This window comes from Laetiporus sulphureus (assembly GCF_001632365.1).
Source record: "Laetiporus sulphureus 93-53 unplaced genomic scaffold LAESUscaffold_6, whole genome shotgun sequence".
Taxonomy (NCBI): domain Eukaryota; kingdom Fungi; phylum Basidiomycota; class Agaricomycetes; order Polyporales; family Laetiporaceae; genus Laetiporus; species Laetiporus sulphureus.
This window is the reverse complement of record NW_024468515.1, coordinates 812153-823543: the sequence shown is the minus strand read 5'-3', so window position 1 is coordinate 823543 and position 11391 is coordinate 812153. Positions and strand designations below refer to the sequence as shown.

The following is an 11391-nucleotide window of genomic DNA, read 5'->3' as shown; positions in this document are numbered from 1 at the left end:
GTGGCATTGTGCTGTTTGTCCAAGTATCCACGTTGCGAGACCAATATGAAGGTTGGTGTCCGAATAACCACTCAAATGAGGACTTTAATGGTGCAAAAAGAAAGGTGCCACTTAATACTGTGACAGAAGGTTCCCTTTAACTCCCAAAGAAAGGCTGTGGAGGAGCCTGCAAAACCTCGGGCTCTGTAGTGGTCAGAAACAGCAAACACTTCAAGTGCTTCGGTGCTATCAGAAACATATATATTTGGTCTTCTATGTGATTTGTATGGCGTGGCCAATTAGCCGCTCTTGCTTTTCATCTGGCTCAGTAGTCTTAGCCGATATGAGTCTAGCCTCACTAAACGCTTCATTCTCTGTGTCTCCGGTGACAAACTGTTTCCGCTACGACAGTAGTGGGTGTTAGCGAAAAGATGGAGAACCAAGCAAAAATCGACATCACGTGAAAAATGACACTGATTCATGGGATTGCTCCACTGAGATGTGAAAAAACTCTCCGCTGCCTAGACTCTCCCTCGCTTTGGCACACAGTCACTATCACAACGTGCATACCAATATTTTTCCACTGAAGAAATGGTGAAAATATAGTTAAAGAATATAAAGCCCTGCTTTGGAAAAATGTTAAAAACTATTATGTAAATTGCTTCATATTTGGGTAGTGTATGCCCATATATAGCAATTTAATGATGGAGGAAGCTTCAATTCTTCACCATTTTTTCAAATCAAAGCTTAATATGTTTTCAGAGTTTCTTTACTGTTTTCTAATGGAAAAATGTTGCTATGCATGCTGTGTATATGCGTCGTATAACATTGGAACAAAATATATTCGTTGGGATCTACAGAAACGTCCATAGCACTACCAAGGAACACAATCACTCGTCAGAATGGAACAGTGCCCAAGTGTTGAAATCAATATTGTAAAATGTATCGAGAACTTAGACAGGTACGGCGACTGCAGCAACTCACGAGACGTACGTACCGAGAGTATGCCAGATACCATGGACCATTGAACAGCAGACGTAATGTGAACTGTATTCAAAGGTTAGAGCTTAGAGCGTCAGAGACAGACATGAATGCCAGAAAAATGCATGACTCACCTTGTGGGTCGACTTAGCGATGCACGCCCGTGAGTGAGCCTCACGATACAAAACCTTTAGCAATTGATAGAACAACGTACGGCTTCACCAATACCACTCACGCTAGCCAAGCCCGTTTCGCTCACTCTTGCAGTCGACACTGTAACAGGTACATACACGTACCCACCAGCAGTCACCTGCATCATCAACTTGCCGTTCCTCTCACCAAAGGTGTTTGTGAAGTTCACCTTGACGTTGTGTGAGGTGCCATACTGGCGTGGTGTGTACGATCTCATCAGGAAAACATCACTTTTTCTTTTTGGCTTCTTTTTGTACCTTTTTCTTACAAAAAAGGCAGAAAAGAGAACAATGTAGAAAAAAGCATGAGGATCGGCTGATTCCTCACTTTCTCATGGCCTTTTGCTTCCTTGACGACGCTTGGCAACACTGATTTGCCCAAAAAGTTGTCGTCAAGTCCATTAAAGGAACAAAAGCCCAGAAGCCTATCAGGAAATTCCAAGGCAGATTCTCTGACCTTTTGTCCTTGAACGGACTTTTCACAAACTTTCTGATCAGAAAGCAATCAAAAAGTGCTCAAAAAGAAGCGAACAAGGCAAATTCAAGCCGATCCTCACGCTTATTTCTACATTATTTTCTTTTCTGCCTTTTTTGTAAGAAAAAGGTACAAAAAGAAGCAAAAAAGAAAAAGTGACATTTTTCTGATGCTCTGTGCCCGTAGATCAACTGCCACGGCCGCACACATTAGACAGTGAAATGCCGCTTGACTCGCCTGAACACGTGCGAAAACTGTTCGCCTTCCGCCCTCGCTTGACCCGCAGTAAGAACAACATGGCGTTCACTGATGTGTATAAGGGATCACAATCTCCGGCTTGCCACCACCATCGCCACGGGCGGCTAAAGCTGTTTGGGGAATCCAGCCCCCGCCTGTACCCATTCACGACCATGGAGGACCTGAAAGCCCCTCCAACGACATTTCATGCCCATTGAGATCTTCCGCGACGAGGCTGAGCGCACCGGTTGCCTTGTAAGCCCCCCTCTCGCATCTTTCACCCCGGCGCCACACATGCGCGCCCGGCACCAAACAACGTGCTCGCCTCTCCGTCCGCCACATTGCATGCCCGCGCCGAATACGGAACCAACATGCAGGCCTAGCAACACCTAAATGCAGGGGATCCAGTTGTTTTATCCGGCCTGCTGCGTGGTAGAGTTCGCCGCGCGTCACCTGTTGTCGACTACACAGTTATGTCCCCCCCCCTTTCCTTTCCCCTTCGCCTCTACCTCGACATCTCTTTGGACGTCTGCTCCCCCGCCCTTCAGCCCGCCTTCGTGCATTTTCTCTAACCCTGGTCCGCCCTCCTCCATGTTACCCCCGGGTGTTCATCTTATAACTGCTCCCGGAATGTGTGGGGGGTCTGGTGGGAGTATTTTGGTGGTTCGATCCCACTCACGCAGGGATTACTAACGAGTCAAAGGACTGGCTGCGGCTGCGGATTGGAGTGGGTCGTGCATATGCACTTGCCAGTTTGTTGACAGTTTGCAAGGACCATGACACAGCTTACCCTACTATATGCCTGCTCTGCTATGTCCGTGGGGACCTAGATACAACACGCTAAACTTACTTCGCCTCTTACTTCGGTAGTCCTGCGCCACACTTGTTGTCTCACACATCTTATACACGGCCTTCGGCCGTGTATAAATAATGTAAATTTTTTTAAAAAAAAACTGATGTGTATAAGCCGTACCAATGCGATGTACTCACAGTACTGCGTGCACTTGATTGTATACACGATGCTGACACAGCGTCTCTTGAATGAACGTACGGGTCAGATACAGACCAGAAATGTATCTGCTCGTCGTAGCGGGCGCTGCCGGTACCGGCCCTATCCTTATTTTATTTCGGTGCTCTCTCTGGATGCTTTCGCCACAGTTCCTCCAGGAGACGCGTTCTGGCGCACCCTGCAAGGATCATTGCGCCATTCTTTCGTCTAATCACGTGGAACGCGTCACTCTTATAACGCTTTGGGGCTCTTAGTAAGTTCCGTTCCGACTACGTTCCTCACTTGAGTTCCTTCAACGCCCACGATCTGCACACACTCTTCGCGTCATCGAGCGATGCCTTTCTCGCAACACGTCCTCGACAGTGCCCTCGAAGCGGTTGGAAACACCCCGCTCATCCGGCTGGACAGGATCGCCCAGCAAGAGGGACTACAGTGCAATTTGCGTTAGTTAAGAAACAATTCCGGTTGGCGAGGCGCTGACGTTGCGAGATGCAGTTGGCAAGCTGGAATACACTTCCGTAGGCGGGTCCGTCAAGGACCGCATAGCGAAGCGGATGGTAGAAGAGGCGGAGAAGGAGGGCAAGCTGATCCCTGGCAAGAGCGTGGTCATAGAGCCCACATCTGGCAACACTGGTGCGCATATATGTGCTCAAACAGCGCATATACCCATGTCTGAAGCTGATTTTCTTTGCAGGCATCGGTCTGGCGATAGCATGCGCCGTTAAGGTCAAACCAGTGCTCCTCTCCGCTCCTACATATGCTGAATACTACAGATAAGGGATATTCCGTGATCATCACGATGCCTAACAAGATGTCTCTTGTACGTCCCACCTACTCTACTTCTCGCTCCTCTGCTGAATGTGCTCAACGCTGCAGGAGAAGGAAGCCGCGCTGCGCGCCCTCGATGCAGAAGTCGTTCGGACGCCCGACGAGGCTGCCTCGGATTCGCCCGAATCTCACATAGGTAGTGCTACTCTCGCACCTCCCGCACCTCTCGTGGCTGAATTCCTTAACGATCGCAGGAGTGGCGCACAAGCTCCAGCGCGAGATTCCTGGTGGAATTATCCTCGATCAGTATAGTAACGTGCGTCTACAACATCTATGCCGTCCGCACCATGGCAGCTGTTCACGCTGCATGTATATTATTTTAGGTTAACAATCCTCTAGCGCATGAGTACACGACCGGGCCTGAGATCATCGAGGCAATCACGGCGACGCCGTCTACGCCAGAGAAGCCTTCTTCCGGCAAGGTCGACGTACTCGTCGCCGGCGCAGGTACAGGGGGCACCGTCACCGGGCTATCGCGCGCCATGAAAAAGGCGCATAACGAACACTGCATAATCATCGGTGTCGATCCCGTGAGTCCCTTCTACACCCCTCTATCTCACCGTCTCACTCCTGAATCCCACACGCAGAGAGGCAGCGTCCTCGCGATGCCCGAGTCATTGAACACCGCCGACATGGGCGAGCAGTATGTCGTGGAGGGTATCGGGTATGACTTCGTGCCGGACGTGCTCGCGCGCGAGGAGATCGACCATTGGGTGAAGACATCTGACGACGAGGCATTCGCGGCTGTGCGCAAGCTCATGCGTGTCGAAGGCCTTCTTGTCGGAGGGAGCAGCGGGAGTGCCCTGAGTGGTGTGCTGCGGTGGCTGAAGGAGACACAGGAGGGGAGGAGGGCCGCGCAGACGAGGGGCGCGAACGTCGTGGTGCTGTTGCCTGATGGGTAGGTTGCCATACGTTCAGTCGAGTTTCAGCGAGCTGACCGTTCGGCGTGTATGCACATATAGGATCAGGAATTATATGAGCAAGCCGTGGTTCCTCAAGATGGCGCTCGAATCAGAGCCGTCGCCGCTTGCGCATCGCATCGCCGACATCCTCAAACCCGGGCAGCAAGCAATCAAGACGCGGAACGGCGCGGTGGACGACATTGCCTCCCTTGCGAAGGCGGGTGCCACTTAGAACAGAACGGAGGCTATTGACGAGTCTTCATATTGAGGGATTGACTGGTGGACGCTGTTGTGCATCGTGTGGCTCAATGGGAGTACTTTAGATTGTTCCGTAGAGATCGTGTCTCTAGTTACGTCGTTTAACCAGCATGAACTTGGCTGAAGTAATATTGATCGCAGAACGTTCGCCAGCTCTCCACAGTGAAGAGAGACTACCCTCGGTACCTTCATCACCTCGCTTACGATCGTACCTTAGCCATTTCAATCTCGCTAAATCACGCTGCTATAGAAAAGCAGTACGTTAATCATCGGCAGCCACAGCGCTCGAGGCAAAACAACGGCAATTATCCAAATATGAACAAGAGACAAGATCATGAACCGCCCGTCAGACCCGGCGGGAATCCGCTGAAGTCCACCTGGTCCTGAACAGCACGCCCTCCGACCGAATATGATATCCGCAACCGTAGCCGCACGTTGGCCTGTACACTCATGGTTAGCTTGCATTATGGTAAGGGCGACGACGCTACGCTCACCCCTACTGGCGCGATTACTCGCATTTGTTGCGTCTCCACAGCTCTTCCCGGTTGGATGTCGGGATTCGACATGGGCAGCATTTGCAGCTGTTGTGACTATGTTAAAACAATAAGCATGGGAACCAGAAACAACGAGGCAGCTTGGGTACCTTGGGCACCGCGGCTTGGAAGTTCAGCCCGATCGCCGGAATGCTCCCTGTCACCTGAAAGCTGGCCAGGATGTTCACTACGCCCGGACGCGTGGGCGACGTGTTCGGCGTCAGCGTGATCTTTAGTTCGTTCTTCTCGTATGCCGTGTACGCTGTCAAGCGGTGCTGCAGAGGCTGCTGTGTCTGCGGCGTCTGTGTCTGCGGCGTCTGTGTCTGCGGCAGGTTGAACGCAGAAGGCGCGGCTGGCGCGCCATTTGCAACTGGCATCTGCGTAGGAGCGGGTGCTGGGCTGGACGAAGGTGCCGAGTCGAAGAGGCCCAGAATGTCTTGCACGGTGTTCTTCTGCGTTGCTGCTGCGGGTGCTGGTGATGGCGCGGCGGGCGTCGAGCTGCCGAAGATTTCGGCCAGCAGGTCCTGGTTGCTCTGCATGACCGCGGGGACATTGCCGTTGGTCGGTTGCGTACTGCTGGACGATACATCGTCGCCCAAAAGATCGCCCTGCAGGTATATATAGTATTCAAGAGAAGGCAGTAAGCGCAGAGAGCATTGGCGCTTACATCCTTGCTTGGCTGCACGGACCCAACGGGCTTGTTCTCGCTGACTGCACAATCATTAAGACGAGCTAATGTTCATCGAACTCGAAGCAGCGTACCGACGCCCAGCACAGTCGCCTTCAATTCCGGAGGAGGCATTCGCTCCAGTACTCCAGCGCGGACATCGAGGTTAAACAGGCTCGCGAACTCGACCGCTCGTTGCTGAATCTCCAGCTCCGGGCTGGCCGTATACGACAGGAGGACATTGTCTATCCGTTCTTGCTGAGCTTGCGAGGTGCCTGGCCGTGCTGAAACCTTCGTGATTGCAGTGAGAACAAATTGGCGCGTGAGGTAGTTGGCGTAAGGTGAGTCGATAATGGACAGGAGGAGATCGACTAGCTCGATATCGGTAATCTGTCAGCACAGTGGACAACGTAAGCGCTCCGGATGTCATACAGTAAATCTAGCGCACCCTCTTAAGCTGATCCTCATCAACAAGCCCGCCTTCCAGCAGGATCTCGCTGTACTCTCCGAGGATCCAAGTAGCCGAGAGTGTCAGGGACTCTTGAGAGATGTCGGATCGTAGAGCGGTGTATAGCTTAGATGCGGTATATGCCTGCAGCTCAGGGGTATATGCTACAAGACGGATGAATGCCGATAAGATCTCCTCTCGGACAAAGTTGCCGGCCTGTGGACAAGCTGCAGCAGACGTAAATTTCAATATATAGAGCAGAGTAACCGACCAGTTTCAGTACGCGGAGCACGGTATCAATGTGCCACCGCCTGTTAGGGGCGAAGCGCTCTGCCGCCAGAGAGATCTGGGTCGTCATGCCGAGCTTGAACTCATCATCCGCGACCTCGAGGAATGCGAGCAGTTCTCGGACGAGAACGCGGACATTCTGCTCGTTGATTAGCGCGTACGATAGTTCCAGGGCTCGCCGTCGGATGGAGATATCGCCATCGCGGAGACAATCTAGAATGATGTTTCGATGTCGCTGGACAGCGTTGGTATCAATCGAGACAACCTTGTTGAGTGTATTGAGCGCGACATAGCTGGAGGCATCATTAACGCACTGAGGCCCAGCACGAGCGGCATCTGCATGCAGGAGACATACCGGATGTTGTTATCCCGATTGCTGAGGAATTTACCCAGAATGTTGATAGCCATTACGCGCAAGCCGCTGTCCGCCTCAATCTCCAAGACAGTCATGACAGTCTCGTATAAGATAGAGTTTCCGACGTTCTTCGTTGAATCTGTATTTGTGGCTACCTATTGAGGAGCACTGCATAAGCGCTAAACAGCGTGCATTTAGATGGCAGGTACCTGGGCTAGAATGTCGTTCATGACCTCGCTCGCCTTCTCATCCCCTTTGCCAAGCAGGCGCAGAAGGTGAAGTATCTCTACTTGCAGGAACGGGTCTGTGATACCAGACACGTCGTGTTCTGGGCTGTATCCTGTGGTCACTAGCGACTTCAAATGCCGTACGAGCAGCGGAACCGCCTGAAGGACATCACTACTACATTTCTGCAGAGGTTGCCAGTGTCGCTTACATTCCTGAACTCTGCCAAACAGGACGTGTCCATTTGACACATTTCCGTCACCAGCGTAATGGCTGTCAACAGGACACCGTGATTGCGGTCCGCAAGCAGGTTCTTGGCTTTCGAAACAAAATGATCGGCAAGCTCAGGCACCTTGCGGACAACTCGCAAAGCGCAGAGAGCAGCCTGAGATTATATAGTCACGAAATGAGCGCACGGTATATAGCGAGATGATATGCACCTTCTTGCGGATGTACGTGTTGCTTGAACCAAGCAGCTTCTCAATCTCGTTGGCCAGATCTCGCGACATCTCCTCGGATGCAATATCTGCGAATGTACACAACGCCAGTCCTACGACATACATGTTGGCGTGGTTCATATCACTAGCGAGCGATTCAGCAAGCAGAAGCATTTGCTGGAAAGAATGACATACTTCTTCAGCGAGTTGGTTACAAGCGTGAGCACCTCCTGACTCTCGTCAAGCAACAGCATAATCCCCAGGTAGCCTAGACGCTTGTCCCCGAAACGTGGACTGGCCACCAGCTTGAGACACTCCATCTGCCCGAAATGCGCCTCTGAGCCGAGCATGTGGATGTAAAGCAGTTTCGCGACATTGTTATGCCTCGCGTACGAGTCTTCTTCCCTAAAGGAGGCTCGGATAGCAGCGGATTCTTGTTTAACGAGGGCTCGCTCATCAGCTACAGTCTGCTGGGATGAGTGTTGCGCCCAAACGTCATTATCGGGATAACTTACCTTACATGCCCGGATCCCCTTGATCAGAGCTGCCCCAGAAGTTAGCATTAGAAAATCCGCCTATCGAGTAGCCATGCCTTTCAAGTTATGGTACACCATGTTTGCGGGAAGCCAAGGGGAGTGAGCTGAACATATACACTGCTGCAGACGTGATGCAGCTTTGGACTTAGCACCTCAAGCGCTTGCGGTTAGACGCCCATACTGTGTGACGGGATGTGACTGAATCGTGACGTCCTTCCAACCAGTGTGACACCGTACGGGACAATTCATCTCCTCCTCACAGCTCCTCACATTCCTCGGTCTCCCCCCCTCCTTGGTCTCGTGAATGGCCACTGTGTATCGAGGAAAAGGCGGCCTCGCGTCGCCCACGTCTCAGTTGTTGAAAAGTATTGGAATGACGCGTGATGACCTCCGTCGACACAGCGAGCAGATGAGGCAGTTCCTCACTGTCGAGCAAGTCAATGCATTTGCTCCTGCTCCTGCTACGGACAGGTCGCGTTCACGTCCGTCTTCATCGCCTTCTTTCTCTCGAAAGAGGTCTCGTCCCGCTTCGCGTGCAAGCGCGTCCTCTAGGGCGCGGTCGCCTACGCCGCGTAGGACGCCCGTGAAGGCCGAGCCAGTTGAAGGGACACTTCCTCCACGCCGTTTGGATACCATGCATCTGGTATTGGAACGGAAAATGAAAGAGAAGAAGGAAAGCCAAGGTATGCCCAAAGGCCCCTCCACGAAGCCCGCATTGATTTCTTCTATCTATCTCCAGGTTCTGTCATGCAGTCGCGCGATAGCCGACGCGTCCAATGGTCCAGTGTGGCCTTATCATCGCGCAGCTCAACCCCACAGGTCAGCAAAAACTGCTACTTATAGTGTCACCGACTCATCACCATTTCCGGCAGCATACCTCGGATGACCCGGTTCCAATGACACCACATCACTATAGATACTACCGCGAGCGCGTTGTGAGCGGTGTCTACACTAACGAGGTGCGTGGCTACACCATCCGCTTACCCGTCATTGCTTATGGTGTTGTAGTCTTTGAGCAAAGAGGCCACCCCTTCAGTAAGGCAGACGTCAATCGCTCGTAACATTTATTCTACTCCTCGGACTCCTCCGCGCGTATTGTCCCAATGCTCAAGCCCTGCTCCCGTCGTCAATCTTGTTTCTTCACCGGGACCAATGCGCTCCTCTCCGCCGGCGCAGGATGAGGAGAGTTCGCCGTTCACCCTCCCACCAGGTCCATATTCTGACGCGAAGCCAGACTTCGCTTATGCCGGACTGATAGGACAGGCTATCCTATCTTCCCCACAACACAGGCTTACATTGCAGGACATCTACGAGTGGATCACCACAGTGTACCCCCATTATAAACGTGGCGAACAGACATGGATGAACTCTGTCAGACATTGTCTGAGTACGATGGCTGTCTTCCGCAAGGTTCCCCGTGGACGGTCAGAGGGCAAGAGCCTTTGGGCGATCTTCGACCAAGACCTGGAATGCTTTGCGGGCGGCGGTTTCAGGAAGTCGTTATGTGCTGACATGGTCAATGACGACAAGCTGAAAGCTAGCAAACGTGCTGCGAAGAAGCGTGCTACGATGGATGAAGTCGTAAGCCGGGAGAAGAAACGACGCAAGAAGGCAGAAAAGCCAAGCGAAGCGCCCTCAATAGCTGGGCCGTCACTGCCCGTCACGCATCATGTGTCTGCGCATGTTCCTACTCCTGTTCTTCCTCCCTACTTCCCGCCTTTCCATCCGGGCACCCTTCATCAGCCATACTACCAGGCGTTTCTCGCTGCGCCGCTCCCTGGTGAACCCATATTCCCACCCTTACCTCCGTCATCGAACTATCACCGAGTCGCAGCCACCAATACGGGCTCCTTTTCCCAGTCCTCATCGCAGGAGACAGATGAGGAGCTGTCCATACGTGGCCCTGACACCTCCCCCATACTCGTTTCGTCATCGTCATCGTTGCCCTCACTGACACCCCACTGCAGCTCATCTTCCAGTCCCCCACTTTCCTCTCATGAGAGTTTGACTACCATCGATGGACCACCCAGCCCATCGCCTGCACCCTCGTCTAGTGCAATTGGCGTGGCTGATCATGAAGTCGAGAGTGATGACGAGTATGCACAATGGCTGAGGCGTTCTCCCTCTCTGGAGGCTCTGGCGCCGAATGCAACTGTACTCAATGAAGACTGTTATCTGAAAGTGGGCGAGTCTAAGGGCAAGCAACGCGCCAGAGGCTCCGGAAGAAATCATGTGAGCCATTTGTGCACCGTATCATGTGTTTGCTGACTTGTTTTGCTCGTTATTCAGAGCTTGCTTTCTCTATCTCCAAGCCTTGGGACGGGACTCTATGCTGCCAGATTGCAGGAAGCATCTCAGCGCCAAGCGAGCACTTCTTCACCTGAGACGTCACAACTGCCCCTCATCCCATCTACGCCTCCTCCCCGGCCGACCACCCCGCAGCACAAGCGGCGCGTTACCAGTAGCGGCGTCCATCTTTCACCTACAAGGACGCCTATATCCCATGCTGGCTTACATATGAGCCCTTCACCGAGCCTCGCTCACTACAAGTCGAACTTGGACCCTCCTCCGGCTGCAGTGTACCTCCCTCAGGCGCCTCTGCTTGTCATTCCTACCGAAGCGTTCAAGACACCACCGCGTACGCCATCGAAGCGGTCCGGTTCGTATGGGGCGTCCCTCTTCAGTCCATCGCCACTCGCTCCGGTCACTCCGAAGCGGTACGGCTATGCTAGCGAAAGCTACTACTCGCCTTGGCGGACCCCAGGTTCACAGTCCATATTAGACCCTCATGATCCCAGTGTGCTTCTCGACGAGGAGATCTCCAGGCAGAACCTGCAGAATAGTCCAGGAGTTCTTGGCAGGCCTCAACGCTCGCTCTACGATAGCCCTACTGGGATGAGTCCTGGCAGCTGGAGTCGTTATTGGTGAAGGATGCACTTTCAAGCGTCTCTGGCTTTGCGATTTAGCGCATGTCCCCGTCACTTCCTTCAGGCCTTCGATCGGGATACCTTTCTCGTTTTCATATAATTCCTGGTCGTTGGA

General features: G+C 52.7%; 4 protein-coding genes across 4 annotated transcripts; 2 read left to right on the top strand and 2 right to left on the bottom strand.

Moving 5' to 3' along the window:
• Positions 1-978: 978 nt before the first annotated feature.
• On the bottom strand, positions 979-1900 carry LAESUDRAFT_722263 (uncharacterized protein; the record flags this gene model as incomplete). The annotated part of the gene is made up of 2 exons (XM_040908172.1): positions 1800-1900; positions 979-1365 (listed from the first exon to the last, which is right to left on the bottom strand). Coding segments are annotated over exons 1-2 (206 nt in total), but the record flags the coding sequence as incomplete, so codon positions are not given.
• Positions 1901-3138: 1238 nt separating this feature from the next.
• Positions 3139-5092, top strand: LAESUDRAFT_741685 (pyridoxal phosphate-dependent enzyme beta subunit). The gene is made up of 9 exons (XM_040911149.1): positions 3139-3315; positions 3368-3505; positions 3567-3598; positions 3651-3692; positions 3749-3836; positions 3895-3956; positions 4024-4230; positions 4288-4598; positions 4663-5092. Exons 1-9 carry the CDS (start codon positions 3207-3209, stop codon positions 4832-4834), a joined length of 1161 nt encoding a protein of 386 aa, XP_040767846.1. The 5' UTR covers positions 3139-3206; the 3' UTR covers positions 4835-5092.
• LAESUDRAFT_722261 (Adaptor protein complex AP-1 gamma subunit) lies at positions 4797-8487 on the bottom strand. The gene is made up of 14 exons (XM_040908171.1): positions 8406-8487; positions 8329-8357; positions 8009-8280; positions 7817-7958; positions 7588-7761; positions 7361-7537; positions 7152-7306; positions 6780-7089; positions 6509-6724; positions 6156-6450; positions 6061-6104; positions 5504-6001; positions 5355-5450; positions 4797-5300 (listed from the first exon to the last, which is right to left on the bottom strand). Exons 1-14 carry the CDS (start codon positions 8425-8427, stop codon positions 5193-5195), a joined length of 2538 nt encoding a protein of 845 aa, XP_040767845.1. The 5' UTR covers positions 8428-8487; the 3' UTR covers positions 4797-5192.
• A 166-nt stretch (positions 8488-8653) lies between these two features.
• Positions 8654-11277, top strand: LAESUDRAFT_711911 (uncharacterized protein; the record flags this gene model as incomplete). Its single annotated transcript, XM_040906877.1, has 5 exons — positions 8654-9032; positions 9089-9168; positions 9222-9308; positions 9358-10581; positions 10639-11277. The coding sequence occupies 5 exons, from the start codon at positions 8654-8656 to the stop codon at positions 11275-11277; spliced, it is 2409 nt and encodes an 802-aa protein (XP_040767844.1).
• Between the last annotated feature and the right edge of the window lie 114 nt (positions 11278-11391).

What these genes read in the sequence shown, in the direction of transcription:
- LAESUDRAFT_741685 (XM_040911149.1), top strand. Translation starts at nt 3,207, where the DNA reads ATGCCTTTCTCGCAACACGTCCTCGACAGTGCCCTCGAAGCGGTTGGA. An exon ending in TGCCTAACAAGATGTCTCTT is followed by an intron (nt 3,693 to 3,748) that starts GTACGTCCCACC and finishes TCAACGCTGCAG; the next exon opens with GAGAAGGAAGCCGCGCTGCG. An exon ending in GTGGTGCTGTTGCCTGATGG is followed by an intron (nt 4,599 to 4,662) that starts GTAGGTTGCCAT and finishes ATGCACATATAG; the next exon opens with GATCAGGAATTATATGAGCA.
- LAESUDRAFT_722261 (XM_040908171.1), bottom strand. Translation starts at nt 8,427, where the DNA reads ATGGTGTACCATAACTTGAAAG. An exon ending in ACACGTACATCCGCAAGAAG is followed by an intron (nt 7,762 to 7,816) that starts GTGCATATCATC and finishes ATATAATCTCAG; the next exon opens with GCTGCTCTCTGCGCTTTGCG. An exon ending in GAGTAATCGCGCCAGTAGGG is followed by an intron (nt 5,301 to 5,354) that starts GTGAGCGTAGCG and finishes ATGAGTGTACAG; the next exon opens with GCCAACGTGCGGCTACGGTT.